The sequence below is a fragment of the Alternaria rosae genome, assembly GCF_020736505.1.
Source record: "Alternaria rosae strain MPI-PUGE-AT-0040 chromosome Unknown BKA58scaffold_10, whole genome shotgun sequence".
Lineage (NCBI taxonomy): Eukaryota > Fungi > Ascomycota > Dothideomycetes > Pleosporales > Pleosporaceae > Alternaria > Alternaria rosae.
In genome coordinates this window covers 717,067-744,437 of record NW_025763579.1, presented here as the reverse complement: position 1 = coordinate 744,437, position 27,371 = coordinate 717,067, and the positions used below count along the sequence as shown (strand labels likewise).

The following is a 27,371-nucleotide window of genomic DNA, read 5'->3' as shown; positions in this document are numbered from 1 at the left end:
TCAGCGCCTTGGCCAGGACCCGAACATCACGACAGACCTGCGGGCGGGATCTACGAACCGGTGCTCAGGACACGTTGTGCCAAAAGTAGTCGGCTACCAGGGACCCTCGCTGGCCTCTCCGTTTCCCCTGTAGTCCTTGCATGCTTGTCCGTCGCTGGTCCCATTGTCGATTTGCGACTGGGTGCGGGCCGGGCAGCTCCCTGGGTGGTCTCAGTGCCCAACAGGTGTCCAACTAAGAGGCATTATTGCCGATATGCCCCTCGTAGGCTCTCTGACACATGCATTCTCCGATGCGGCTCACGCCTGGCTTCAAGGCAGCCTGCAGCATCTCGTGACACAAGGCAAGCGAGCCCTGCAGGATTATTCGCTCACCCCTCGACGACCTTGGGTAGTCTCATCAGGCCCGCAACGGAGCGAGAAATTTCCGTCCGGTAAAGTGCTCTATCAATACCCAAGAGCCGTTTACCGAGATATGAAATGTGACTACGCCTACATCTACCCGACTGGCGATAGCCTAGACTGCGCCGCTCCGAGGACAGCCACGCCGCAGCCGTTGGTGCGCAAATGGCTCGTTCAGGCGGATGATTTTCATCGAAACCCACAAAGAATTTCGCAGCGAGATTGGCCCTTCCGATTTGGGCTCTTGCGATTATCAAAAAGCCGTTGACGTGAAACAAAGTTTCTTATGCTGTGCCCTGCGCACCGCGGCACAGAGATCGAGCCCACGGGTGCAGTAGCCGAGAGGGCTGCTCTCAACACGCCACGCATCTCACCATCGCATAGCAAAACGCGCTCGTGTGCGACCATGCAGAAAAGAAAAAATCACAGTGGCGGCTTCTGGAAGGTCGTCGGGTAAGCCGCAGATGGTTGCGTGCAGAAGGATTATTGAAGTCTAGCGGCGTTGGCACTAAACAGGGGCTGGTGCGCACCCTTACAGTGCACTCGTCCCGGCTCGCAGAAATCTCCTCGAGGAATGACGTGCCTGTCTACAATATGCCCATGGGTACCCGAAGAGGCCCCTATCCCTGCTTCGGACCTTAATCACAATGGCGTGAGATTGGGAGGCGCTTCACCCAATACGCGGACTTATACGCGGTCGCCTGTCAGTGTCAACACTACCCGACGTCAATAGACGCCGGCAACTCTATCCTAGTCGACAACGTGTGCATAGTTTGGACTACAGCGTGACTTGCAGCTTGTCAGTCCCAATCCGACCACACTGGTGGCAGCTACCGCGCCAGCAAATAAACCTTGGGGCAAACCGATACATGCTCGATACAAAAAGGGACTGCGTCGCACCGAAAGGAATCGTGTCTAAACTTTTCAATCTCGTCGACCACGACGATGCGCACAAAAAGCCACTATCGAGTCAATACGCGCGCTGTCCGAGCATGGCAGGATGTTCGCCCACTGCCATGTCGCAGGGCCCCGATAAACTTTCGCCAATCCGCACCTTTGTGGCACAGCAAAGCAATGCCAGCATGGAGCGTTACACAGAACCGACGGGGACGCGGGCTCTGGAGAAGCAAACATGGCCTGACCATGCGGGTCACAACGGCCTTTCTTCGCACAAATATCGAGATCTGGCCAATTGCTAAAAATCTAACGCTTTTTCTTTTAGTCGCCACGTCGTCCAGCTGTCAAATCGGATTGTTTTCACCTCGGTCCGCGCACAATAATGAAAGGGCCCACGGGATTTAGTTCACTGACACGTGCCTGAAGAAAATCTTATAGCCGATTCATGTCGTTGGGCATAGGGCCCGGGTATTGATTCAATGCATTTGCTGAACTCAAAACTTCCGCTTCTTGGAGGGACGAGCATTCTTTGCTCGGCGATTTTCCTGCACCTTGCGGTTTTTGCGCACAGCGTCCACATCTCTAAGTTCGCTCTTGGCGCCTCCATCCTTCCATGCACCGATGCGCTTCTCCTTCGCTTCAGCCACCCTCTTCTTCTGGACGTGATAATCATCGCGGTACCGATCAGCCTGCTTCGGAGCCTTCTCGGCCTTGTGCTTGTAGCGCGGGGCGTTATTGAAGGATCCAGCAGACCGGTTGGGGGCTTCAATCTCGCCCACTCGAGGCATCTTGACCTTGTTCGCCTTGCGCCAGTCGTCAAAGCGACCACTGCGGAAACTGGCTGCAATCTTTTGTCCACTTTCTCCTCGAATCATCTTGGCTCCCTTGGAGCCATCCTCGTCGTTGGTGCGGTTTACGTATTTCTTCGACTTTTTGTCCCAACGCATCTTGGACTTGGCCGCATCTGCAAAACCTTGAATTTCATCGTTTACAAGTGACATTTCTGCCGCCCTTGCTGCTGACACGAAGTTGGTGTTGCCGGCATCTCCTCCGCTCACTCCGTAGGCCTTCTCCTCTGCCATGTTCTCCTTGGGAGTATATGACATGAAGAAGTCATCGTTTTTCCAGCTGTCCTGTTTTGACTTCTTCGAAGACGGTTGTGAAACGGAGACCTCGAGCTCATCAGAGTCAGAGTCGTATACCCCATCAGCGACTTCAACTTCGTCTTCATCCTCTGATCCTTCTTCACCGTTTGAATGTTTTGCAGGTGCTTGAAGTGGGTCCATGTCGTCCGCTGCCAGTTTGTTGGCTGCTTGCTTGGCTTTCTGTCGTCCGACTTGTTCACGTCTCTTGCGCATAATCTCGGCTGTGTCACTCTGGGTGCCTCGTTTACCGATCTCGAATACGGTCTCCGCAGGCCTGAATGATTGAATTCTCGCGAGCATATCTTCCTTCGCTTTCTGTGCACTATGCGCGTCATCGCTGAAGAGCATATGCGTCTCTGCAAAGTTGGGAGATGCAACCAACTCCTTAGCTCGTCCCACACTTTGTGCACTTGCCTGGTTGCGTGTTCGTTGATATTGGCGCTCACCCTTTTCGGCTACGCTTAGGAGAAGCGCTAGGTCTTCATCATCGGCGAGCTGTTTGTTCACAATCTCGACAGACGATTCCAGTTGCCATGGTGCCAAGCTACCGACAACGAAGTCTTCTGCATAGTTTGGCTCTTCGTGTGACCTCCCGACTAAGAGTCGTTTGCCGAGGAAAAGCTGTAGATCTATGAGATAGGGTAAGTCGACGTGTCTGCACAGACTGTAAGCCCATCCTTTCCTTCCAGCTCGAGCCGTTCGCCCGACTCTGTGTACGAAGATCTTGGGCTGCGAAGGGAAGTCGTAGTTGATGACGTGGTTGATATGGGGCATATCCACACCACGAGCAGCCACATCGGTGACAACGAGGATGCGAGTCAATCCAGTGCGGAAATCCTGAATCTGCTCCTTGCGCGCTGTTTGGTCAAGGTTACCGTACACTTGTGAAGTTAGCAAGAGCACTATACAGTAACATATGATCACGTACCGTAAGATACGGCGTATCCCGCATTGCGAAGAAGGTTTGCCAGATACTCCACTCTGTGCTTTGTTGCAGCGAAGATGATGGTGGACTCGGCGATCGGGACGTCCTTGACAAATCCGTCGCTGCGCTTCCGCTTCTTGCTGTTGGCAGCTTTTTCCGCATCTGCCTTGGCCTTCTTTGCTGCGTCGGTCTCGCCCACCGGCACCTTGATGACATTGTCGAGAAGGTGAAGCAGCGCGCCATCACGGTCACCCGACTTGATTGTGAAGTAGGCACTTTTGAGATCTGGAGAGATCTTGCTCTCAGCATCGAGACGGATGAGCTTTGGCTCTTGCAAACCTGCTCTCGCAAACTCTACGAGGGATTTGGGGAGTGTCGCACTGAACAGCAATGTTTGTCTCGAAGCGGGCAGAGCATGCAGAATCTCAGCTAGTTGAGCGGCGAAACCCATCTCGAAAAGACGATCGGCTTCGTCGAACACGATGTACTTTACGGAGGACAGATCGAGGCCCATCTCGACTTTCAGATGCAGGAAGCGACCAGGAGTGGCGATGATGATGTCGGGGTTGGTGGTCATAGAGCTGAATTCTGCGAACATGTTAGTCTCGTTTTTCTTAGAGTTGCCCTGCCCGTGTACACGTACGCTCTTCGAGACTGTCACCTCCAACGAGCAAAATAGTTCTCAAATCTGTGCCGCGACCCAGCTCCTTCACAACCTTCAGCGTCTGCAGTGCCAGTTCTCGGGAGGGCGACATGATGATTCCTCGAGCGCCTACTTTGGCAGAATGCGCCTTGAGTTTTTGGATCATGGGGATGACGAACGCGGCCGTCTTTCCGGAACCCGTCCTAGCCATACCCACGACATCTTGTCCATCGAGCATGAGTGGAACGGCCTTGCGCTGGATCGGAGTCGGAATCTTGAATCCCTTCTGCGTAATGGCCTTGAGAAGTGCCGCGTTGAGGCCCATTGCCTGGAAACCTCCACCTTTTTTGACTGACTTTCCGACATTCGAGGCTTTGCGATTTGAGGCAGCCTGTTTCGCGGCGATAAAGGCTTCGTCGTCGGATCCGTCATCGTGTCCGACGTCCAGATCGACGCCCAGATCTGCGTTCAAATCCGCCTCTTGCTGAACATCATCGCCGCCAGCGAGGGCATCGAATATGTCGAACTCGGTTTCGGAAAGCGCCGGCGAGCTCGCGCGGGGAGCCATGACAGATAGGTGGTTGGTAGGGCTCGGAGGCGATGTGATGCACTTTGCCTACCCGACGTCTGAAAGTCGCGCCTCCAGTCTGGCTGTTGGAAAATTTCGGGCACGGGCCTCTTGAAATCTTGGCGGCAGGGATGAGCATAGTGCTAGCTTCCACGTGCCCCGCGATGAGGCAGGCGCGTCCGACGCGTTTTGCCCTCACCGAACTTCTGCCATCGCGTCACCCAAACTGCACCCACGAGATGAGTATGCAATCCCCTTCTGGTATGCCTTGAACCCTTCGTCCTAACGTTTTTAGACAATTACGGCGGCTACGAAACCTCGTACAGCACCACCTCTTACGGCGCTGGCGGTGGTGCTGGCGGAGGCGGCTTCATACCGGGAGAGGGTGGTAGTACACAGAGCCCTGGCGGTCGACAAGACCGTGCCCAAGATACCCTGCGACCCGTCACCATCAAGCAGATACTTGATGCTCAACTCGAAGTTGGCAGCAATGACGCCTTCAAAATCGACGGCGCAGTAATTACTCAGGTATGCAAGAATTCTCCGGCCAATCTGTCTGTACTAACTGCTCCTCAAGCTCACATTTGTCGGCCAAATACGCAACATATCAAACCAGACTACAAACACGACGTACAGGCTCGACGACGGCACCGGCAGCGTGGAAGTCAAGCAATGGGTCGATTCCGATGCTGCAGAGCAGACCAACCCTACCAAAGCGAAACTCGTCGAAGGTGCCTATTGCCGAGCATGGGGCAAGCTGAAGAGCTTCAACGACCGAAGATCCGTCGGAGCGACCGTCATCCGTCCAGTAGAAGACATGAACGAAGTCTCCTATCACCTGCTTGAAGCGACCGCGGTACATCTATACTTCACGCGCGGGCCTCCTGGCAGTACGCAGGGCGGCGCTGCTACAAATGGCGCTGGCGGACAGCAACAAGCGGGAGATGGCGCTAACTACGGCGGCGGATATGATCTTGTCGGTTACACTGCATCAGCGAAAAAGGTGTTCAACCATCTTAAGACCACTCCTCAGTCCAACGAGGGTCTGAACCAGCACGAGATTGCGGCACAACTTGGTATGGATACAGCGGAGGTTGCAAAGGCTGGTGACGATCTGTTGTCGGGTGGTCTTATTTACACCACTGTTGACGACCAGACCTGGGCCATCCTTGAGGCTGATTAAGCATGATGTTTATAGGCGTGGAACCAGGTGTATGGGCGAATAAGTAGGGGAACAACCAACTGTGCTGGTAAAACATTGGCACAGGCGTAACGATTCATCATGAGATTTCACATAGTGTATTGAAAGCATGCGTAAGATACAATCTGTACAACACGAACTACTTCTCTGCATTGGTAGAGAGAAACAATATGCACGTCGCCACGATAGCACTTGATACCACTGTGAACACGACCTGCGTCTTCCAGCCTGTCTGCACCAATGCCCGCCGCGTGCTGTACCGTGAGACTGTATTGATGTAATTCGACAACCCAGACAACATGCATGCGATGGAAAGAAGCCAAAATACGATTCCCAAGGGTAATGCGAAACGCTTTTCTGCAAAGTACTGTAAGCATGATGTGGTAGAGAGCGTCATGCTGGTGACTTACCAAGTGGAGTAGGTTCCAACTTGAGATGGAATGAGAGGACGATAGCGACAGACACGATGGCCATGTACACACTAAGCTTCAACCAAGACAGGAACGCTGTAGGATATGTTAGCTATGTCGTCGCCTCGTACTTTCATCGACTCGTAGCATACTTCGTTCATTCGCAGCATGATCCCTTGCATCCGAAGACACGTTATCGAACAACAGCACACCAAACCACGGTCTCTCTCTAAATGCCACTCGGTCGTAGTCATTGTTTCTGAACGACAAGTCAATTTTTGAAGAGAATCATGCAAGCTAGGTTGCACGCACTGTTTTACCAAGATGGGCTGGCCTCCAAAGACCTTGTAGAACGGCCGGTACGGCTCGGATAGTATAGATTCATCTGCATCGCCCATACGCGAGGCATGTCGGAAATCCATGTTTTTTTAGCAAATGTGTAGGACCACTTCGGGTTGGGATAGAAACGCGCTATGGCTAGTGGTATGGGGATGTTTGGTCGGCAGACGAATGAGTGTGCTTGGATGAGAAGCCGCACGGACCACGCCCGATGAGGTCACTACTCGATTTGGACATCTCCAGGGTTTGTGAGAGTTGATACCATCAACACAACCAACATTTATCTTATTGCAGCAAAGATGGGCAACGAAAAAGAGCTGGTTCTATTCGGAAGCGATAAGTAAGTGTTTGGGCAATGCATTGTCGCTTTGAAGCTAATGCATCCTGTGCAGAGGCTGGAAATCTTCGGATTGGACGGACAGTGATGACCGAGTGAGAGGAGGAGCATCTCAGGTAAACTCCATCTCTCATAATCAATCAAATACTCAGATAACTGATCTAAAATTGCCAGTCCTACCTTACCATCAATGGCTCCTCTGCACGTTTCCACGGCAATCTCGACATCACTGCTCTCGGCGGCGCCGGCTTTGCCAGTCAGCGCACTACCGGCGAGGATCGCACCTGGGATCTATCTACCTACCATGGCATTTATCTCGATCTAGGAAAGCACGACGGCAAGAAGTACACACTAACGCTCAAAGACGAGATTCTGCCGCTTATGGCAGATGGACGGGAACAGTCGACCATCAGCTGGGAGTACGATTTCGATTCGCAGAGTGAGCTTGGTTTGTTCGTGCCATGGCATGCAATGAAGCCTACGTATCGCGGGAAAGAGAAAGACGATGCGAAGCCATTGGATCTAAAGAACGTCAAGCGGTTTAGCATCATGATGAGAAGGTAAGAAGGTCTACCACGCAATTGCAATATTTCGATAATTGACAGTCGACAGTTTCTTTGGCACTCAAGAAGGCGATTTCTCGCTCACCCTCAACTCGATCAAGGCTGTTACGCAACCAGACGATATCGAAAGAGGCATCATGAGTGGTGAGAAGGGCACAGGAGTAAGACTTTAACTACATCACAGTGCTGGTTGGTAGCTAACGCTACGGCAGGGACAGGAGCCTTGGTCGTGGAAGAACTCCAATCTTGTTGGTCTAGCAATCATTCTGAGCTCGACGTGGGCTATCTCTTGGGGGTATTGCTGGTGGAAAGGATATGATATGGGCATCATGCGGTTTGGACGATGGTGGTCTGTGGTGAAGAAGGATACGTTATAGGTCGAGAGGACGTGATGCGTTACGTGAAGCTTATGATTTAGGTCAGATGTCAGCTTGGGCGACAGATTGGAACTCGGTACTCTTAGACATTATCTCATCCACAATTCTGTCGACTAAAAGTCTGGTTGTATTACCAGAGTTAGCAGTTGCGGCTCAAAAGCAGATACGATGTACGAGGAGCAATTGGGCACCGCCTGCGGGTAGTATAAGACTCTGTCCTGTCCTGTCCCGTCAGCACCAAGCTCTCATATCGATGCATTCAAGTGGTCGGAAATTCCCGTACAACGATTTTCATCCTTCTTGCTTATCGGTAATTTGTAGAGCGCTATGGCCAGTGGAGATACTTCAGGAAATGCTTGGCTCTATGTTTGTGAGACTAAGCTTGAGTAATCATCAGTACATTCGCGTGCATAACGAAGGCATCCCAGAGAATTGGGCCTTTCCTACCCTTGACGAGAGATTAGAGAGTGGGCGTTTATTAGCGCAGTGACAAGAAGTGCGCAAGAAACGTCCCGCGGACTTAGGATGCTTGACTCCGCTAGTGCAGAGACCCACTCCAGTGTGGACCTCATCAGGGTGAGCTCCTTCCCAGATCAAAGTCGGCTCCACGCCGCAAAGGATAAGTGTTCCTTCAATGTCGCTGCAGCGTTGGACAAACGCTGCTGTTCATGTTGCTCGAGATGTTCCGACCCTACACCTGCACCTAGTCCTCCAGCTTATGGTTGCTGACTATTTTGGCCCCATCGACACTACATCTCCAATCACCAATTTCTCCGCTGCCAAGCGAGCGACCATGGCCAGACCTTCCCAATTTTGTCGATGATGGGCAAACGTCCGCTCGCGGAAATTCTCAACCAGGCGCTCAGGACCGCAAGGTGGAGAGACCGGGGCGCTTTGAGGCTGCATGAACATGGATTTAGATTGCAGCAACTGCAGTAGTGGCAGCCTTGGGGAGAAGATGTTCACTGTCCACGGACGCCGCTCAGTCGCTATAAAGAGCGACGGGCGAACGGTGTCAGATAGAGTATCCGCAGGTATTCCCGTTCGTCTCCTCAGGGTTCTCGATTTGTTTTCGATATTCCTAGCTTGTCGATAATACCGTTTCGCAACCATGCATCTTACGGCTCTTACCCTGGCTTTGGCTACCACCGCCGTCGCGGCAAAGAACTCCACCCAGCCGTACTCGACATGGATGGCTACTTCCTTTTTGTCCAAGGGCCAGAAGATCGACAACCACTACGTCTCCTCCGTCATTCGTGAGGGCATTCAGAAAGCTGCCGTAACCCAAAACGACACTGCTCTGCTTGAGTATGCCTCCGAGGCGGTCTCGTCCGTTGTCACCTCGAACGGTACCATCAAGGGCTGGAACGCAACTTTCTACACATTGGACGATATCCGGTTTGGCAACAACATCCTCTACTTCTGGAACTCGGAAGGACGCAAGGACGAGAAATACGTTGTTGCGGCCAAGGGTCTCCGAGAGCAGCTGAACCGATGGCCGCGCACCCCCACCGGCGGCTTCTGGCACAGGGCCCCAACTTATGAGAACCAGATGTGGTTAGACGGCATCTACATGGCCGATACCTTCTACGCGACCTACACTTCGTACTTCGAGCCCAACAACGTCACAGCCTGGAACGACATCGAGTTGCAATTCGACCTCATCGAGGAGCACTGCCGAAACGAGACGACCAACCTGCTGTACCACGGCTACAGCGAGGACAAGTCGACTGTATGGGCTGACCCCGTCACCGGCGCCTCGCCATACGTCTGGGACCGTGCTCTGGGATGGTACTTCGTTGCGCTTGTCGAGGTTCTAGAAGTCTTCCCCAAGACACACAAGGGCTACTCCAAGCTCGTCGACTACTTCGTCACACTTGCCTCCGGTATCAACGACGTGCAAGACACCAGCGGCGGATGGTGGCTGCTCATGGACCCGGAACTTGCTGGAAGGGAAGGCAACTACATCGAGTCGAGCGCAACCGCCATGTTCACCTACGCGTACATGAAGGGTGTCAGGCTCGGTTTGTTGGAGAAGAAGTACCAGCAGACTGCGTCCAAGGCGTGGGATCTGATGTTGGACGAGTTCATCCAGTACGAGAAGAACGGCACCATCAGCTTTACTGGCACCGTGACTGTGGGAAGTTTGAAGGGCGATGCGTCTTACGAGTACTACACCGGTGTTGAGACCCTGACCAATGATGGTAAAGGTGCTGGTGCGTTCATGTACGCTGCCACCGAGATGGAGAAGGCTGGACTTGAGTAAAAGAGCGTATTTAAACTTCGTTGTACATATTATAGGCACCAGAATTGACTTCAAGAGCAAGTCTCCGCATGAAGTCGACATTAACTTTGGTTCAGTAAGCACGATCATGGATGCAGCATGTTCCTCGCCGTAACCTCGGAACCGTAAGCCACGCTATCTTCATCAAGCCAAAGCGCGCGGCATTTCCCAAATCCCCAAATCCGAAGCAACACCAACTACACGATGCGAAAGCACAGCGTCAGCCTCTACAACTATAAGCTCCTGTACAAACACACGTTTCAATCAGGAAAATCGCCCACGCCGTGATTGCACCTCGGCAAGCAGCTGCCGAAAGGCCCGTCACGGTTGCCAAAAATAACACGTCGAACCCGGGTCCCCTGAGCAACCAAGTGGAGCGACGAGCCACCGCCCCGAGCAACCCGTCACAGCCTCAGGTCAACAGCAGGCCATGAGCGACTGGGCGTAGGCCTCGATGGATCTTGCTGGAAGTATCGTGTGACGTGCGCTAAGCCGTTGGCACTGGCTCTGGCTCTGCGGATATTTCTTGACCGTTTAATCGTCCCTGTTTGCTAGATCACTAACAAATCTCCGACTACTTACCTGTACACTCCAATTAAACAAGAAGACGTTGATAGTGTCTCTGTCAGACTACCACCGACACCTACGACTATACCCAAAGTAAGTCTTCCTACAACCTGTATACACCGCCCTTCTAACCACCACTACAGTAACCCTACCTTCAAACCTCACCTCCACCTCCCCAAAAATGTCCCTCATATCCTCCGCCGCCTCCCCAAGCGCAACAGGCACTTCGTGCACCACAGCCGACTTCTCCGTCTTCCCCACACAAGACATTTTCTGCGGCGTAGGCAGCACAACAGGCGTTGCGTCCAACACATCCGACGCACTCAAACAATGCTGCAAAGACGCGCCGGTCGAGGAATTCAACGGCTCCTGCGGATACTACTGTCTCAGCTACGAACAGACGGTTGCTGATCTGCGCACTTGCTTCATGGATAATGGGGTTAACCCGAGGGACATCCTTTGCTCGGGGAATAATACTGCGAGTGCGACGGGCACGCCTAGTGGAGGTGCGAGTCGCACGTCTGGTGGTAGTGGGCCGGATGCGACGGGCGAGGATGGTAAGCCGGATACGGGGGCTGCGGTGCATGTGGGTGTGTCCAAGACTGCGGTGGGTATGCTGGGGATGATTGTCATGTCGGCGTTTGCTGGTGCGCTGTTGTAGGGTGCTATTGTGGTTATTAAGCATGTCTACGATGAACGGAGTATACGGATTCGCGGCTTTGGTTAAGGTGGTTGCTGCTCTACCTTTCTCGTTCAAGCATAATACCAGATAATTTCTTACTTTCTATACCTCGGATCTTCCTATTATATCTTCCCGGCACTCGTTGCAAAAGTTTGGCGTAGTGACCGTTACAGTCAGTTTTCGTTATGCTTCCTGCTTACACGAGGTAGCCGCCAATCACCGCTTCAGAAAGACGAATCTCGATGCTACAAACATGTGCATGCCTTGGCAGTCATGCAATGTTTACCGAATGACTGTCTCCGTATGCGGTCGCATCCTGCGATTGGACTTGACGAAATAGGTCAACGGTCATGGGTATGTCTTGCCTACCGACATACTGGTAATGCGATTTACCCCGCCAGAAGTGTAACCAAAGCTTGCATGGAGAAGGAAGCGATGGTTCGTTTGATTGGGTATTAAACTGGTATATATGGCAAGGTCCAATTCCAGTTCAGTCTGACCTGTCAGCGACACAACGCAGTCCTTGAACCACATCTGAACCATGGCCACTCTAGCTGCCATTACCATCACAATCTCAGTCATAGGATTATACTACATCCTCAGAATAGGACGTCGAGAATCCCACCTCCCACCCGGTACCTCACTCCTTAACTCCTCCCATCTCCATGCTAATCCACACACCCAGGCCCACGCCCCGTCCCCCTCCTTGGCAACCTCCTCTCTATACCCACCGTAAACGCCCACTTCCAATTGAAAACATGGGCAGAGCAATACGGCGGCATCTACAGCCTCAAGCTCTTCCACACCACCACCATCGTCCTCAGCTCTCGACGCCTCGTCCGCGAACTCATCGACAAGCGGGGCACAACATACAGCAGCCGACCGCCGTTTCTCTTCGCAACACACTACATCGCACGGGATCCCGCAAACATTCCGCTCGTAGTTTTCATGCCATCGGGCGAGAAATGGAGGTTATGCCGCAAGCTACTCGCACAGTGTTTCAATGAAGCAAAGGTTGACAAAGAATATGTTGGACTTGTGGAGGCGGAGGCTACGCAGATGCTGTGTGATTTTGTGAAAGCGCCAAAGGGGTTTATGGGGCATACGTTGCGGTTTGCGAATAGTATTATCAAGGGTCTGGTGTACGGGACGCGAACTAAACACACGGAGCAATTAGAGGAGTACGAAGTCTGGTTTGAAAAGTACGTCGCATTGCTTGAGGTCGGTGCAATACCGCCGGTCGATTTACTACCATGGTTGATACATGTGCCGCAGGGGTTATGGACAGGACGCTGGAAGAATTGGAAGGATAAGAGTGATGAGAGTGGGCGGGCTGTTAATGCCGCGTTTACGCAGATGGCGGAACCTGTGCTGGAGCGGAGAAGAAGAGGCGTGCGTGCTGCGACTGTTTATGATTACGTGCTCAACGAGGGGGAGAAGGGGATTGATCTCACGAGAAGAGATTTGGATGTTTTTGCTGGGTCGCTGATTGATGCTGGGAGTGATACTACGGCGTCTGCTATTCGTGTTTTCATCCAGGCGATGGTTAGGTATCCGGATGTTCAGGTGCGAGCGCATAGACAGGTCGACGATGTGGTTGGCAGCATGCGATCGCCGGGGTGGAGCGATGTCGCGAAGCTGCCGTATGTCGTGCAGATTATCAAGGAGGTCATGCGATGGAGGCCTCTTGCGGCTATGATACCGCATTCTACTACGGCTGGTATGTTTCATCTCGATCAGACTTTAAGACTACCGCGGCTAACGTGAGGTAGATGACACGATCGACGGCTACTTCATCCCAAAGAACACAACAGTCCTCATCAACATCTGGGCCTTGAACCATACCCCATGCGACACCGATACTTGCGAATCTCCAATATCGGAATTCAATCCCGATCGCTACGCAACACGCACGCATACCTCATCTCACTACGCAGCATCTCCCGACATTGCCTCACGAGATCACTTCACGTACGGCGCTGGCCGTCGTATTTGTCCCGGTATCCATCTTGCTGAACGCAGTCTTTTCATTGCGATTGTGAAGTTGCTTTGGGCTTTCGAGTTCAAAGAGAAGCCTGGGAAGCCGGTTGATATCGATCCTGAGACGGGGTTTACGGATGGCATTGTGAGGACGCCGAAGGATTTCGAGTGTGAGATACGGGTCAGAGAGGGACGAGAGGGATTGCTTGAAACAGAATTTGCTGAGGCGAGGGATGTGTTGGCCAAGTATGAGTTTTGAAGGAGTTGTGATGTGATGTCACAATGATCGTGGATCATTTATAGGTTTCGTATCGACGCAATACTCATAGGATTGTTGAAAGTAGTCCTTTACGGTCTTCCTTTGGTTGCAAAGTACATCGAAGGCTTGTTTTGATGTCTTTCAAATCAGGAGAGTAGTTAGTGACCAGTTCTGGCCAGTATGGAGAAGTTGCGACGAGGACCTATAGTTCAGTTGACTGAATCGGAAAATGGTACTCGCAATGGTTTTCTTCGTATAACAAGAGGTGCAGTGAGGCCAGCGGGCGCAATGGAGATACCGAATGATGGTAGCGTTGCAACAGCAAACATCCTGCAGAAAGAGCGTGGAACCGCATACTATGATGTACATGACAGATCTCGTCTAACTTGCCTCATCCAGAACATTTCGAAAATGTACATTTCCGAGATCCCATTTCCTACCATACCCAGGTATGCACCTCCTGTAATAGTCGTTTTAGCGTTCCAGCTCTCTACACTCGCGAACGTAGACCATCGAGACAACTACTCCACATCTAATTTCCCGTCCCTGAACCTGGCTTCCTAGGCTCCGAGATAGCGTACCAGAGTATACTACGTGCAGCTCGGCTACGACTGCCCATCGTAATTCCAACGTGTGTCGCTCTCTGGGACCGAAACAAGTCACGAACCACGGTACGGAAATGCAAACTTATGTCTGATCGCGGGTAAGTTCCTGGCTAGAGCTCTCGGGCTATAATCTCGCCGGCGGTTTCCTGACTTCTAAGCGATGGACTGGTCGCGATCGTTACGGAGACTTTAGTTGGGGGTTGTTGTTTCACTGTCTTGCAAGCCACGCTGAGAACACCTGCGCATGGTGATGGCGATTCAGACACCATAGTGGTCGCCTCTAACGGCTAACGGCACAACGTGGCCTCACCCGTTTATTACATGATTTACAGCATTGAACAGGAATGCGCACGACTCGGTCAATCTCCGCGTCACTGTGCCACTTCCCTCGATCCCACTATCAAAAGAACAACCTTGGAACGTATGAAGGAGCAAAAAGCGGAGAAATACACCGCAGCGAATCAAACATAGTCCATCCTTCCTGCATGAAGGCTTCGATGCGACAGAAAAGCAAGCGGATATGTCCGCGAAGCTGGAAGAAGCAGTGTGAAGTACCTAACACAAGTGTCTGCAGCCGACCATATGCGGGTTGCGGGTACCTTATCCCCCCCCTCTTCTTCATCTACATTCCTTTTGCTTGTCGACAACTGCTTTTCTCCTTCCGCCGCGGCGGCAGCATTATGCAATGCACAAGAATAATTCTCCATCACTCACTAACCATGCAGCAACTGCACGAAACAACCTCTCCTGCATCTATCCCCGCCATCTCAATCTCACCATGTGACTTACCCCATTCCCTCCACGCATCTTCGCAACGGTAACGATGCACCACCCGTCTTTGTCACCACGATCGGCCCGCCCATACACAAAGTAACCCTTCAAGAGTTTGGTTCGTTGGGTAATGACTCTGAAAACCACAGTCAACGTCCGCGGGTAAGGAAAATTAGCCCACATCGCTCGTGCCATGCAGGGGCTCAGGGGCTGGCTGGTGCGAAGGTGCGGCGCAGGTCGGAAGAAGGCGCGAAAAGTAATGACGGAAAAAGGAAAATACGGAAACGACATAACGATAACGTCACGGGTTTATGCGAACGGTTAGTAGCGAGGTAGAGGGGCTGTGGGATGCTGCTAGGAGCGTTTCCGCGGAGGTAGGAAGGTTGCGCGGATGGCTGAGAGTGAGGACGGGGATGCTGGGGATTTGGGGAGTGGGTTGGAATGTGGATTGGGGCGTGGTAATGAGATGAAGGTGACGAATGCGTATGTTTATGTAGAGAATGGACTTGTTTGGTCAGCCGTAGTCGTCGATATTGAACTGCACGGAAGTGAACAATGCCAAAGAGGGTGAACTCATGCCGAAGCATGTTGATTCCATTTCCAAGTCTGCATAGCTGCATTCTTCTAGACTTAATGGGGTGTTAATACACCCAGTCCCTATGATTCATTATTCCATTATTCCAGCTGACTGCCGCCAGACAAGACATATTCAAGATACAGAAGCCACCATGCCCTCCCAGCATTCGACAAATGAGAAACAGATACAGTAGTAAAGGAAACAATGTACTACGCTGAGCAAACTGACGTTTCGTGATATCCAGTTCTCCGTTAAATACAAAGGAATCCGGGGTGTAAGATCAAGTAAACGCTTTTAACTCCTGGTGGCAACGCCCTGCGCCAAATCGTGATAGTATCCAAGTTTGTGTACCGTATTAAGATTATGCCTCCATGTGTGCCCATGAATGAGAGAGTGAAAGAAATAAAGAGAAAGGGTATGCCGTATTGCCATAATAGACTGGCAAAGAATAAAAACGCATCGACGAAAAGTCCGGGTATAGTCAAGAAGCGAAGGTCAACGTTGCGATAGGCATGCTATCAAGACTGAAGCTACTACCCTCTAAAGTCCCCTGGTCCCTGGTTGGCGAAGATGTAGCTCTTGGGCTGGGGTTCGGTCGTTCGCCGTATGAGGTTTCCATGCGGATCCGTGCCTTGAGGTGGTGTGTACTGGTGTACGAGGAAGTCGGGCATGGCGGAGACTTGGGGCGCGAAGGGAACGTTGTGATGGATGCCACTCAATGACATGTCCTTGTAATCATCATACATGTTTCCGCCCTGCATGTACTGGACACTGCTGTCGTCGCCTTGGGTCTGCTGAGCAGTGTCAGGTAGCGATGGTCGCCTGAAATGCGAGGGCTTCGGTTGTTGGATGGTAAGGTCGGTTGTAGAATGGAAGGCTGCACGCATCTGGGGTTGCTGCATGTATGAGGTTCGAGGGAAGTGCTGCTGTGTTGCTGGTGCTGATTGAGGAGGCGTATCGCGGTACAAAGCGTCGTTGACAAATCGTGATTGGAGATCCATTGATGAAGATGGCGGTGAAGTATTCTTCGCGATTACGTTGCCAGCTTGGTCGTTGGACCAGTTCGCATGCATGCTCTCTGGGCTGTTGTGATCCGGCATCGCGGAATGAGGTCGTATCACAGCGGCACCACCCCAATAGTTTCCAAAATCTTGTGGTGTCAAGGGGGTTGGCGGCGCTAGACTACCGCCTTGTCCAATTGTGGTGGTGCTGGAAGTCGAGAACGTTCGTGCGAATTTGGGCGACGCAGCAGCATCCGAGAAGCTCATAGCCATAGGTGAGCGTTGCGCTGAACCTGGCTGCGACTTTTGGACACGACCTCCAGCATTCGCAATTCCAGTTGATCGGATCCGGCGGATGACTTTGTCGTTGTTGCCTCCTGGTGATGGCATGGGGGCAGAATACGAGGCGCTCCTCATTGCGCTGGAGTTCAGGTTGACTGGACGTTTCTGTCTTCTCGCAGCGATGCTTGAATGCTGATCTGATGGTTGGAAGCCCTCCGGAGTACCGTTTCGGATGTGGATTGCGTCCATGTTGTTGGCCAAGTTGCTGCTTGAAGAGTTTCTTCGGGCAAACGCATCCTCGCGGAAGTGCAGTGGAATGTCGAGATCAGAGGGTGCCGCACTGAGCTTTCGTGCTTGTTCCGGTGAAGTGAGAATGGCGTGTGCAGACGAGTTTGGCTGTTGGTAAAAGTTCGACTGCGGGTACATTTGGTTTGAACCATCTTGGGGCCAGAATGGAAGCGTCTGTTCGGACGCTGAAGCCTGAGCAAGACTGTATGGTGCGAATTGATCCTCTGGTTCCTCGACCTGCTTGGGCTGTGCCATTTGCGAAGGATCCTCTGTCCAGCCGGTGTAGACCGAGTTCAAAGAAGCGATGGAGGGAGGTGTTGGTCCGTTTGGCGATTGCGTGGTGCCAGATGACTGGGTACCATTGTATGGGGACGCGTCCGACGAAATGGATCCTGTACTTTGCTGAGCTTCTGCTGATGTTGTGTTGGTGGTGTTGGTCGCAGCAAGTGCCGAGTAATCTATCTGGAAGTCGGCGAAGTTGTCGAATTCCGGATGTGAAGGTGCCATGTCGCTGGGCATGGACGCGGGAACCGAAAAGGCACCTAGGTCGCTAGAGTACGCATTGGGCAGCCCGTTGACACCGTTGTTTTCGTAAGAGAAGTCTTGCTCTTGCGCATTGAGACCCATGCCACTGTTGTGCATGTAGGCACCATTTGTCGCAGCCATGATCGAGTGCATGAGGTCGTTGGAGCGGTACGATGCGGAACGGTCGGGCTCCGGGACTGTGCGGAGGGAGTTTTGCATGTCGTATTGTTGCTGCTGCTGTTGATGATGATGATGATGATGCTGCTGCTGTTGTTGGTGTTGGTGCTGGTGCGGGTGCTGCAGTATGAGCTGAGGGCCCAGGTCGAGGGCTGATGGCCCTTCTCCCGTTTGTACAGGAAGCGTTGCAGGGCTGATGTCAGCGTTCGGATAGAAGTCCGGCTGCATGAGCATATGCGGATGTTGCTGGTCTTGCGGGTGCGCGTAGTGATTAGACATGACGGGCACGTGCTGGTGTCCAAACGGAAGGCTCATGGTCATGTTGTACTGGTTCATTAGCTTCTTGCGATCTTGCTTGACTTTGGCTCTGCGGTTCTGGAACCAGTTCTGCAGTCGTGTTAGCGACGCAAGGCATACATCATGACAGGACACTTGCGTTGATCTTGTCCAGTGGCACGCCGAGGCGCGTCGCGAACTCCTTCTTTACATTGGTACTTGGCTTGTGCTGCGCCAGAAAGTGCTGCTCCAGGATGTCGTGCTGGTCCTTGGTGAGGCGGGGTTTGACATCGCTGCCAGGCTGCTTGGGGGCAGAGGGTGCCGTCGTCGAGGCCCCGCTAGAGTCCATGGCGGCGCGCACAGCGGCAATACGGACAGAGCAGCTTCAGATGGGCGCGGAATCAAGGGCGACGAGTGCTGCAATAATGTCGTCGGCGTGGGCGCGTTCGGGTAGTGACAGGTGGGTGCAGCTGTGGAAGGCGGAATCTGGGGCGCTGGTGATGGGCGATAATGCGTAGAGCACGGATGCACGGGATGCACCGAGACGGGTCGACGCTGGGATAGATGTGTCGAGGGAAGATGCCAGTAATGGTAGCGAGTGACGATTACGAAGGGGAGCGAAAACAACAGCAGTAGACTCTATATCTACAATAGAAAAACGAGGGTATTCAGCGCGACGGCGCGGTAGGGAAAGGCACGAAGCGAACGACGACGGAGAAGAAGAGCAGGAGGAGCGATCAGGTTGTTGGCTGCCCAGGTGCCGCTTGGTTGGTCGGAGGTGCTAACTTGCTAAGCCACTGAACCCCCAGCATGCATTATGCTGCTCCGGCACAAAAATAGTTTCGTGACACTCGTCGTCTCCGCTCAGCACACCTGAATCCTGGAGAAGACGCACCAGATGATTCGATCTTCTGTTTCTTGCATCTGCTCGCCCTCCTGTTGCGTGGAGGGCTGCCACACGCTCGCATACACATAGACTCACAGCACTGGCCGGCACGCCCAACCCCGGCGCGCAATCGTGAAGCGCGCCCAGGGGCACTCTCGTGCCTCACGCCAATTGGTCCGGCGGTGGAGCGAGCTGCGGCGGCGGCTGTGATCCGCCCTCGGGCGGGAGACATGTCCCACTGATTTGAAGGCGATGGATGGTGCTGCAGCTTGGGCCTTCCCCCGTTCGGAGAATATACATGAGCGCGTGAGAGTGCATGTCAATGCCAGAGGCAGCCTGCTTGCTCAACCACGTTCCACGTCAAATGTCTAGTCACCGTCGGCGGCGGCATGGCTTCAACGTGGGCAACGGGCTCGAGCGCTCCTTTGAGCTGATGGCGTCAACACTGCGCTCGCCGCGGTGCCGACATCCTGTGCCTCTCACGACTCGCCGAGTAGCTCTTTGTCAGTAACCGCTTCCGGTCCGAGTCGACCATCTGTGTGACGAGATGCCCCCCGGGCGCATGGCCAAGGGGCATATCGCGCCGCTGATCTGCTGGCTCGGAAGTCGGCGCACATGTTTTGGCAACATATCGACGGTTCCTGAGCGTACCTTGCAGCAAAGGGGCTTCCGTACCACCTGCGAAACTCAAATTGGCCCCAGCTTGTCCTACAAACTTCGTGTGTTGACTGACTTGGGAGACGGATAATCCCAGCCTAGCTCGGAAGACTCGGTGCGCCCCCAGCTGGGGGACCCGCTGGCCCAAACCAAAAAACCTCGTGCTGCAAGGGCGTCCCTATCATGCGCTGCACCCTGCCGACCATCAGACGTCCTCGCCAACCCGTCTGAACTTAGTCCTCTTTGCGAGTCTGCTACGCCAGCTGGTCGTGTCGCACCACAGAGACGGCACACCCAGCTGACGTCTTCGACTGCAGTAGCTTGTGGTGCCATCGTCTTTCCAGAAAACAGTTCGATGGGGCGCAGACTGCTCGAAATGGAGTATTTCATGCGACGCGCTGCATTCCGTGACTCCCGTACAGGGAGGATGATACGGCGAGTCGAACAAGGCTAGCACTCCAAGCGACACTCCTGCATGCTGTTTAAGGGTCGCGAGGCTGTGCACGCATGAAGTACATTTCAACCTCCAAACATTGTTGCTCCGCCGCACAATCGGTCTTCGACCTCATCTTCCATCCAATCTACGGCTTATCGTAAGCTTCAACCGTCTGACTGCAGCCCAGTCACCGATGTAAACTGAGCTTGCAGTAGACCTGAAAAATGTCGAGTAAGCAGGCTCACGATCCTGGCAAAATACTGAATCGCCCACACAAAGACGAGTAAGGTAACAGTCGGTGTTGATTCTCTTCGCTTAGACTAAGGCATCTGCGACCTGTATGTCTCCTTGCCCTGTTGCTTTGTCCCATGATGTCAGCGTGACACTGCGCATGTCCTTGACAATGTAATCTGCGCCAGCTTCTATCAGCTGTTCTAGCGTATGTGTGGTGTAAAGTCCCACCACGACGAACCCTGCTGCCTTCCCAGACTTGACGCCTGCAGGCGCATCTTCGAAGACAATGATGGAAGATTTGTTTTCTTGGAGTCCCAGCTTCTTTGCACCCATCTGGTAGGGTGCAGGGTCTGGCTTGCCGTTGGGCACATCTTCTGCCGTTACGAGATTCTTGGGGTGCGCCAGCTTCATGACATCGAGCCAGCCTTGCACAAGAGGTCGCGTGCCCGAGGTAACGATGGACCATGGAACAAGGTGCTCTTCGAGCTTGTCCAACAAAGCTCGTGAACCGGGAATCTCAATGGCGTCTTGCCCGAATTCCTTCGGAATCAACCCCTCTGCTTGAGAGATATCTTATCTGTCAGATGAGTGCTTTTGTCAAAATGAACATGTGGCGCTTACACTCCTCATTTGCGAGCTTTGGCTCATAGATCCTAAGGACATCTATCGATCTTCGACCATGTGATGAAGCGAGGATGACATTAGGATCGACACCGATCTCCTTCCCAATCCTGATGCAGACATGTAAGCTTGTAGTTGTGAACATGCTCGGCTATTACTCACTTGTGCCAATGCTTCACTATGGCCTCTGTGGAGTCGATGATAGTCCCACTACCTATATTAGCTGTCTGACAAGGTGATTCTGATGATTATAACGCACTCCATATCGAAGAGCTGCAGGGGATAAGTATCAGTATAAGTGCGATGCAAGTAATCGTGCTTCTTACCAAGCCATGGAAGGGGATTGTTTTGGCAGGGGCCGTGAAGGAAGGCTCCGATACAGTCATAATTTGAAGTTAGATATGCGATGAGCTGGTTGTCAGTTAACAAGGTCAAGATGTCGCAATGATATAGTGAAGTATCCGAGCGGACTGTTGTAGATAGGACATCTGGTAGAAAGAGAATGCATTATCGAGCTAACTCGATTTGGAATTGGATCCGACATCTACCGATGATGCAGCCAATCATCATAGTGGCAGCTTAAAGATGCTAGTCGCGACGCTGGACACATAGCCGCGAAGCCTGGTCTGCTTGTGACGCTTCCGAAAGATGCATCCAGGACACAGATGGATCAGTTTCCATCTGGGTTGTTGGAGGGCGTGAGAGTTGAGCATGGCCAGGGCCGCGGGGGTGGGGCCAAAGCTAGCTAGGCGGACACAAGCGGCAGAACATTTCACGTGCCGAACTTTTTCTGGATCGCCTCGATATTTTCTGTAGACGATTGCGATAACATACACCACGCCAACAATTCAATATGAAGGTCGGAAGTAAGGCACACCACAGCATTCAGCCTTGGTCTAGTACTGACGACCGTTTTAGAGCCAAAGTCGAAGCGCGTACCCGTGCGGTTACGGCACAAGATCGAGAAGGCTTCAGCGGCGAAGCAGAAGAAGGCGAAGAAGCTAGCGAAGAAGGTATTACAACTATGCGCGACTATAGCACTCGCATTCTGACAAGTATAGGACCCGACGTGGCGCTCAAAGACCAAGAAGGAACCCGGCATTCCCAACCTGTTCCCCTACAAAGATAAGATTCTCGCAGAAGTGGAGGAGCAGCGCAGGAGGAAAGAAGAAGACAATGCGCGCCGACGCCAGCTAGCGAAGGAGCAACAACAGAAGGGCGCAACCGCCGAGGATGCCATGGAGGATGACGAAGAGTTCGAGCAATTCGATGCTGAAGGCGACGAACTACTTGCCGATGACAGCGAAGACGAGGACTCGATGCAGGTGGTAAGTCTACGTGGTTAGTATACGATGCGCCACCTTACTAATGAGATGCAGGACAACAAGTTCAACCCTATGGCAGCTCTCCTGGCTTCCGCAAAAGCGCGCGCCGCGGAATTCGAGAAGAACGATGACCCGGATGCTATGGAAGACAGCGAAGACGACGAATCGGATGGCGATGACGCAGTCAAGGTCCGCAAAGATGCGTCAAGAAAACAGTTCGACAAGGTGTACAAGCAGGTTGTCGACGCCGCGGATGTTGTGCTGTACGTGCTCGATGCTCGCGACCCAATGGGAACACGATCGAAAGAGGTGGAGCAGGCAGTCATGGCAGCCGACCGTTCAAGCAAGCGCTTGATATTCATCCTCAACAAGATCGACCTGGTCCCACCGCCGGTTCTTCGCGCATGGTTGATTCATCTACGTCGCTCATTCCCTACTCTTCCTCTACGTGCATCCAAATCTGCGCCGAACGCGCAAACCTTCGAGCACAAGGACCTCACAATCAAGGGAACATCCGAGACACTCTTCAAGGCTCTCAAGACGTTCGCTGAGTCCCGTCAGTTGAAGCGCTCAGTCCATGTCGGAATTATTGGATATCCCAACGTTGGCAAATCATCCGTCATCAATGCCCTGACATCGAGAGTAGGCGGCAGGGCTGCTGGCTGTCCTACTGGTGCTGAGGCGGGAGTTACCACCAGTTTGCGCGAAGTCAAGATTGACAACAAGTTGAAACTTATCGACTCCCCTGGTATCGTTTTCCCCAACACCGAAGGTTCTAAGGATAGCAAAGTACAACAGAAGGCGCGCCTCATTTTGCTGAACGCCGTACCCCCGAGAGAGATTGACGACCCCGTTCCCGCTGTCAGTCTGCTCATCAAGAGACTGTCGTCTTCGGAGGAACTATTCTCGAAACTGATGGCAGTCTACGATCTACCTCCTTTACACACTGTGGGCAACGACAGGACGACCGACTTCTTAGTTCAGGTAGCAAGGAAGAGAGGCCGGCTGGGCAAGGGCGGTGTACCCAACATGCATGCCGCGGCACAGACTGTCATTGTTGACTGGAGAGATGGTCGTATTCAAGGGTGGACCAGCCCTCCCAAGTACACACCTGCCGAGCCTTCTACCACCAAGACTGCACCAGCTACGAAGGGCGGACTTGTTGGCGATCAGAAGGAGATTGTCAAGGAGTGGGCTGCGGAGTTCAAGCTTGATGGTCTTTGGGGTGATGATTCAAATGATACAGAGGCTATGGAGGAGTAGGCAGCTTGTATTGACTGTTATGGCGAAATGGCGTTCGTAAGGCTATAGTGCTAGTGTACTTGACTCGCACATAGGAAAAAGCTCCGACTAGATATCGGGCCTAACAATGATATATGTTCTTGAAGGCAATCTTACATTCCTGATCCTAGACATTATAGAGCCTTCCGATGAAAGCCTTGCGATGAGCGTGGGTGGATCGTGTACCGCTACTGACCGAATAAGTCCTGCGATATCGGACCTGCATCATACCATTCTACAAGTGAAAAAGTTCTCTCCAAGCTGCAACCCCACACCGATGGGAGGTTCGGCGATATGTTCGCTCCCATAGGTAGGTTTCGCCGCCCCACACTTTGGGGTGAGAGCCGACGGAAACCGAGAGCTCCATCACGTCAAGCTTCATAGCTCAAGATACATAACGACGCGTCTCCTGTGGATTTTTGGCCATTCAAAATCTATTACTACATACAAAATGGGTTCTTCAAAGAGTCTCCAGCCTCTGCGCTCTGCTTCCAAGACTCTGAGTGCGCTGCCCGCAGCCTATGCTGGCGCGCAGATCGCATCCAGACGGTATGCGGGGACGCTCGCAAACTTCAAGATTCCTACCATCAACAATGAGCCCAACGTAAGAAAAGAGAATGATGGATTTATTCAGATTCAATTTGCTAAGTAGACATCACAGCAACATTACGCGAAAGGCTCGGTAGACCGCCAGAAGCTTCAAGATGCGGTTGCACGTATGAAGAAGCAAGGACCAATACAAGTACCTCTTGCCGTAGGAGGAGAATATGTAGGCCTTTCCACACGTCATACAAGTGTTGTGCCACTCTAACACCCTTCAGATCAACAATTCCTCAATCCTCACCCAGAACAATCCCTCCTCTCACGCCGACGTTATCGCCAAATACTCCAATGCCAGTGCAGCCGATGTCAAGAAAGCCATAGACGCAGCCCTAGCTGCTAAGCCAGCATGGGAGGCGCTTCCCTTCGCCGAACGTGCATCCGTGTTCCTGAAGGCGGCTGACCTCGTTGCCACAAAGTACCGGTACGAGATCATGGCTGCGACCATGGTGGGACAGGGCAAGAATGCGTGGCAGGCCGAGATTGACTCGGCGGCCGAACTGTGCGATTTCCTGAGGTTCAATGTCAAGTATGCGGAAGACACATACGGACATCAGCCCACACACAACTCGCCGGGAGTCTGGAAGTACGTATATGATCTGGTTGTAGCTGGTGAACGAAGCTAACAAGTGCAGCCGCGTTGAGTACCGACCTCTCGAGGGCTTCGTCTACGCCGTGTCACCATTCAACTTCACAGCCATCGGCGGTAACCTGCCTGCAGCCCCAGCCCTGATGGGCAACGTCGTTGTCTGGAAGCCTTCCCCATCTGCGATCGCCTCGAACTGGCTTCTTTACCAGATTCTTATCGAGGCCGGCCTTCCACCAAACGTGATCCAGTGGGTGCCCGGTGATGCCGTGGAGGTAACCCAGGAAGTTCTGGCGCACAGGCAATTCGCATCTCTGCACTACACTGGTAGCACATCGGTCTTCCGTCAACTATACGGCAAGATCGCAAACGGTGTAGCCGAGGGCAAGTACCAGAGCTACCCCAGGATTGTTGGTGAGACTGGAGGAAAGAACTTCCATCTCGTCCACAAAGATGCCGACATCCACAACGCAGCTATCCAGACCGTCCGCGGTGCATTCGAGTACCAAGGCCAAAAGTGCAGCGCCTGCTCCCGTCTATACGTACCGGAGTCCGCATGGCCCGAGTTCAAGGAGATTCTCGTCCGAGAGGTCGAAGCCCTAAAGATTGGCGAGCCCACCGACTTCTCCAACTTCATCGGCCCCGTCATCCACGAAGCATCTTTCAAGAAGCTCTCGGGCGTCATCGACGAAGCCAAGAACGACAGCGAGCTCGAACTCGTCGTCGGCGGCAAGTACGACAGCAGCAAGGGCTACTACATCCACCCAACCATCTACCGTACCAAGAACCCCAACCACCCCCTCCTATCCCGCGAGCTCTTCGGCCCCGTCCTCGTAGCCTACGTCTACGATGACGCGGCGCCCAACGCCTTCGCCAACATCATCAAGCAGATCGACGAGACGTCCGAGTACGCGTTGACGGGCGCTGTCTTCGCAAAGGACAGGGAGACTATCAAGTACGCGTCTGAGAAGCTGAGGGATGCTGCTGGTAACTTCTACATCAACTGCAAGTGCACTGGTGCGGTTGTTGGTCAACAGCCTTTCGGTGGATCGAGGGCTAGTGGGACGAACGACAAGGCTGGTAGTGCGAACTTGTTGGCCAGGTTCGTCAATATGAGAGCGATTAAGGAGGAGTTCATGCCTACGGACAAGGTTACGTATCCTAGCAACGAGGTGTAAGATGGATTACGCAGCGTCGATTGAGGGAGGAAAGCATGGCTTGTTAAGCTAGCATTGGCGTTGGCGTTGCATTGGTACAAATGATTTATGATAAAAGGGAACGACATGTATATGGAATTAGAACGGCGCAAGTTATGTTTCAAAAGTTGTGTTACGAGTCCGCACGTGTGATTTTAGCATGTGATGCTGCGAAGATGTATACAACACAAAACAAGAGCTCGTTGCAGACACGTTCTCATCCGTACGTTCTCATAACTGTAATAAGACTGAGCGCACAAGATGAAACAGCCGGTCTGCAACAGTCTACGTGGAAAGCACCCCTATCGCGGTGAATATAGTGGCGTTACGAAAGCATGATATATTACAAACGCTGATGCTGATGCACACTTCGGAATATCCATTGATCTGCCTACTGGATAAAGTTGGTCTACCTTTTCTGTGGCTTGAACTTGTCGAAATTGCGGACACTAGACAGCTGCCTCAGGCATTAGCGACTATGTAGAACACTCGATCTAAAGAAGAAACTGAACAAATGCGCTATAGTCTACATTAGTATCAAACCCAATGTTGACAAAAGCTTGACGCAATGTAGGTAGCTGTTCGACCTTTCTCACGAATGGGATGAGAGCCGCCTCAAACCCTCATGCACCTTATCCAAAGTCACAACATGTACATGTACCTCGGCAACAACAACAGAAAACGTTGAGAGATGGGTCCAATCTCACGACGCGGCTCAACGCATCTTCTAGAACCTGCATGAGTCGTGATCCGACCCACCAGCTATCGGGAGCCCCGTTCGTTTCGAAGCGAACCCTAGAAGCTTATTTTGGAGCCGCAATGCACGGGGGCGTTCGAGCAATTTCCAGAAGATAGGGTGAAAATACGGCCGTTGGGATCGTGATTTGCATTGTCGGGTCTGGCTTAGAAAACTGAATATTGCGCTTTGCGTGGAGAGATATCCAACAGATGATTTTGGGGTCTGTGTGACTTCCAAGGCTGGTGAGATATGATGCAATTACACCGAATTCCGGGTCGGAATCGGGACAGCACATCTTGGTCCGAACCAGGAGCCAGGGTGGAGCGGAGCGGATTGTGCTGAGGAATCAATGCCGCATCTTATCGTGCGAGGTACCGCTTTGGTGTCAAGTAGCGAGTATGAGATGAGATGAGCCTCGTATGCATACACGCGCAGTGAAGGCAAAGTTGCTAGTATTGCCTCGGTCGTGGTGATGGAGTTAAGCAACTACTCACGCTTCATCAGCTTCAATCATCAGTAAGCATCTCCATGTCCATGCAAACAATACGCGTATGCTCCTCTTTTTAGATCTGAGTCTTAGGCGGAGAGATCGATTTTGACGCCGACGCCGACGCCGACTCTCCGCCCACCATCCGCACGTTAACTCCAGACAGCGGAAACAGCACGAAAATCTCGAGCTTCTAAAAGTAAATCCCTGGAACACCCACAGGGTAACCTCGGCAGCTCGGTACA

The 27,371-nt window shown here is 52.7% G+C and overlaps 10 protein-coding genes across 10 annotated transcripts; 6 read left to right on the top strand and 4 right to left on the bottom strand.

The window, feature by feature from the left end:
- Nucleotides 1-1,664: 1,664 nt before the first annotated feature.
- BKA58DRAFT_346024 (ATP-dependent RNA helicase DBP10) lies at nt 1,665-4,629 on the bottom strand. The gene is made up of 3 exons (XM_046168423.1): nt 4,010-4,629; nt 3,370-3,954; nt 1,665-3,322 (listed from the first exon to the last, which is right to left on the bottom strand). The coding sequence occupies exons 1-3, from the start codon at nt 4,575-4,577 to the stop codon at nt 1,791-1,793; spliced, it is 2,685 nt and encodes an 894-aa protein (XP_046021314.1). The 5' UTR covers nt 4,578-4,629; the 3' UTR covers nt 1,665-1,790.
- A 112-nt stretch (nt 4,630-4,741) lies between these two features.
- BKA58DRAFT_443665 (replication protein-like protein A 32 kDa subunit) lies at nt 4,742-5,760 on the top strand (the record flags this gene model as incomplete). Its single annotated transcript, XM_046174001.1, has 3 exons — nt 4,742-4,820; nt 4,873-5,105; nt 5,155-5,760. The coding sequence occupies 3 exons, from the start codon at nt 4,742-4,744 to the stop codon at nt 5,758-5,760; spliced, it is 918 nt and encodes a 305-aa protein (XP_046021313.1).
- A 157-nt stretch (nt 5,761-5,917) lies between these two features.
- Nucleotides 5,918-6,756, bottom strand: BKA58DRAFT_431964 (uncharacterized protein; the record flags this gene model as incomplete). The annotated part of the gene is made up of 4 exons (XM_046173111.1): nt 6,501-6,756; nt 6,341-6,447; nt 6,189-6,284; nt 5,918-6,135 (listed from the first exon to the last, which is right to left on the bottom strand). Exons 1-4 carry the CDS (start codon nt 6,608-6,610, stop codon nt 5,918-5,920), a joined length of 531 nt encoding a protein of 176 aa, XP_046021312.1. The 5' UTR covers nt 6,611-6,756.
- Nucleotides 6,757-6,826: 70 nt separating this feature from the next.
- On the top strand, nt 6,827-7,804 carry BKA58DRAFT_443663 (CIA30 family protein; the record flags this gene model as incomplete). The annotated part of the gene is made up of 5 exons (XM_046174000.1): nt 6,827-6,867; nt 6,920-6,980; nt 7,039-7,424; nt 7,477-7,588; nt 7,640-7,804. The coding sequence occupies 5 exons, from the start codon at nt 6,827-6,829 to the stop codon at nt 7,802-7,804; spliced, it is 765 nt and encodes a 254-aa protein (XP_046021311.1).
- Nucleotides 7,805-8,915: 1,111 nt separating this feature from the next.
- Nucleotides 8,916-11,316, top strand: BKA58DRAFT_414264 (glycosyl hydrolase family 88-domain-containing protein; the record flags this gene model as incomplete). The annotated part of the gene is made up of 2 exons (XM_046172474.1): nt 8,916-10,008; nt 10,799-11,316. 2 exons carry the CDS (start codon nt 8,916-8,918, stop codon nt 11,314-11,316), a joined length of 1,611 nt encoding a protein of 536 aa, XP_046021310.1.
- Nucleotides 11,317-11,878: 562 nt separating this feature from the next.
- Nucleotides 11,879-13,787, top strand: BKA58DRAFT_472680 (m-hydroxybenzyl alcohol hydroxylase; the record flags this gene model as incomplete). The annotated part of the gene is made up of 3 exons (XM_046175290.1): nt 11,879-11,972; nt 12,023-13,057; nt 13,110-13,787. 3 exons carry the CDS (start codon nt 11,879-11,881, stop codon nt 13,574-13,576), a joined length of 1,596 nt encoding a protein of 531 aa, XP_046021309.1. The 3' UTR covers nt 13,577-13,787.
- A 2,030-nt stretch (nt 13,788-15,817) lies between these two features.
- On the bottom strand, nt 15,818-18,643 carry BKA58DRAFT_41411 (uncharacterized protein). The gene is made up of 2 exons (XM_046172465.1): nt 18,239-18,643; nt 15,818-18,189 (listed from the first exon to the last, which is right to left on the bottom strand). The coding sequence occupies exons 1-2, from the start codon at nt 18,425-18,427 to the stop codon at nt 16,063-16,065; spliced, it is 2,316 nt and encodes a 771-aa protein (XP_046021308.1). The 5' UTR covers nt 18,428-18,643; the 3' UTR covers nt 15,818-16,062.
- A 1,304-nt stretch (nt 18,644-19,947) lies between these two features.
- BKA58DRAFT_392338 (HAD-like domain-containing protein) lies at nt 19,948-21,530 on the bottom strand. Its single transcript, XM_046170998.1, has 5 exons — nt 21,239-21,530; nt 21,172-21,185; nt 21,075-21,122; nt 20,913-21,022; nt 19,948-20,863 (listed from the first exon to the last, which is right to left on the bottom strand). The coding sequence occupies exons 1-5, from the start codon at nt 21,296-21,298 to the stop codon at nt 20,373-20,375; spliced, it is 723 nt and encodes a 240-aa protein (XP_046021307.1). The 5' UTR covers nt 21,299-21,530; the 3' UTR covers nt 19,948-20,372.
- A 1-nt stretch (nt 21,531) lies between these two features.
- BKA58DRAFT_368068 (nucleolar GTP-binding protein 2) lies at nt 21,532-23,728 on the top strand. The gene is made up of 4 exons (XM_046168932.1): nt 21,532-21,778; nt 21,831-21,925; nt 21,974-22,240; nt 22,292-23,728. Exons 1-4 carry the CDS (start codon nt 21,766-21,768, stop codon nt 23,498-23,500), a joined length of 1,584 nt encoding a protein of 527 aa, XP_046021306.1. The 5' UTR covers nt 21,532-21,765; the 3' UTR covers nt 23,501-23,728.
- Nucleotides 23,729-23,763: 35 nt separating this feature from the next.
- BKA58DRAFT_41287 (Aldehyde/histidinol dehydrogenase) lies at nt 23,764-26,111 on the top strand. The gene is made up of 4 exons (XM_046172381.1): nt 23,764-24,122; nt 24,180-24,287; nt 24,340-24,704; nt 24,754-26,111. Exons 1-4 carry the CDS (start codon nt 23,970-23,972, stop codon nt 25,880-25,882), a joined length of 1,755 nt encoding a protein of 584 aa, XP_046021305.1. The 5' UTR covers nt 23,764-23,969; the 3' UTR covers nt 25,883-26,111.
- Nucleotides 26,112-27,371: the final 1,260 nt, after the last annotated feature.

What these genes read in the sequence shown, in the direction of transcription:
- BKA58DRAFT_368068 (XM_046168932.1), top strand. An exon ending in CGAAGAAGCTAGCGAAGAAG is followed by an intron (nt 21,926 to 21,973) that starts GTATTACAACTA and finishes TGACAAGTATAG; the next exon opens with GACCCGACGTGGCGCTCAAA. An exon ending in ACGAGGACTCGATGCAGGTG is followed by an intron (nt 22,241 to 22,291) that starts GTAAGTCTACGT and finishes AATGAGATGCAG; the next exon opens with GACAACAAGTTCAACCCTAT.
- BKA58DRAFT_41411 (XM_046172465.1), bottom strand. Translation starts at nt 18,427, where the DNA reads ATGGACTCTAGCGGGGCCTCGACGACGGCACCCTCTGCCCCCAAGCAG. An exon ending in TGCCACTGGACAAGATCAAC is followed by an intron (nt 18,190 to 18,238) that starts GCAAGTGTCCTG and finishes ACACGACTGCAG; the next exon opens with AACTGGTTCCAGAACCGCAG.
- BKA58DRAFT_392338 (XM_046170998.1), bottom strand. Translation starts at nt 21,298, where the DNA reads ATGACTGTATCGGAGCCTTCCTTCACGGCCCCTGCCAAAACAATCCCC. An exon ending in ATAGTGAAGCATTGGCACAA is followed by an intron (nt 21,023 to 21,074) that starts GTGAGTAATAGC and finishes TGTCTGCATCAG; the next exon opens with GATTGGGAAGGAGATCGGTG. An exon ending in AAAGCTCGCAAATGAGGAGT is followed by an intron (nt 20,864 to 20,912) that starts GTAAGCGCCACA and finishes CTGACAGATAAG; the next exon opens with ATATCTCTCAAGCAGAGGGG.
- BKA58DRAFT_346024 (XM_046168423.1), bottom strand. Translation starts at nt 4,577, where the DNA reads ATGGCTCCCCGCGCGAGCTCGCCGGCGCTTTCCGAAACCGAGTTCGAC. An exon ending in AGGTGACAGTCTCGAAGAGC is followed by an intron (nt 3,955 to 4,009) that starts GTACGTGTACAC and finishes ACATGTTCGCAG; the next exon opens with AATTCAGCTCTATGACCACC. An exon ending in GGGATACGCCGTATCTTACG is followed by an intron (nt 3,323 to 3,369) that starts GTACGTGATCAT and finishes TAACTTCACAAG; the next exon opens with TGTACGGTAACCTTGACCAA.
- BKA58DRAFT_41287 (XM_046172381.1), top strand. Translation starts at nt 23,970, where the DNA reads ATGGGTTCTTCAAAGAGTCTCCAGCCTCTGCGCTCTGCTTCCAAGACT. An exon ending in CCATCAACAATGAGCCCAAC is followed by an intron (nt 24,123 to 24,179) that starts GTAAGAAAAGAG and finishes TAGACATCACAG; the next exon opens with CAACATTACGCGAAAGGCTC. An exon ending in TTGCCGTAGGAGGAGAATAT is followed by an intron (nt 24,288 to 24,339) that starts GTAGGCCTTTCC and finishes AACACCCTTCAG; the next exon opens with ATCAACAATTCCTCAATCCT.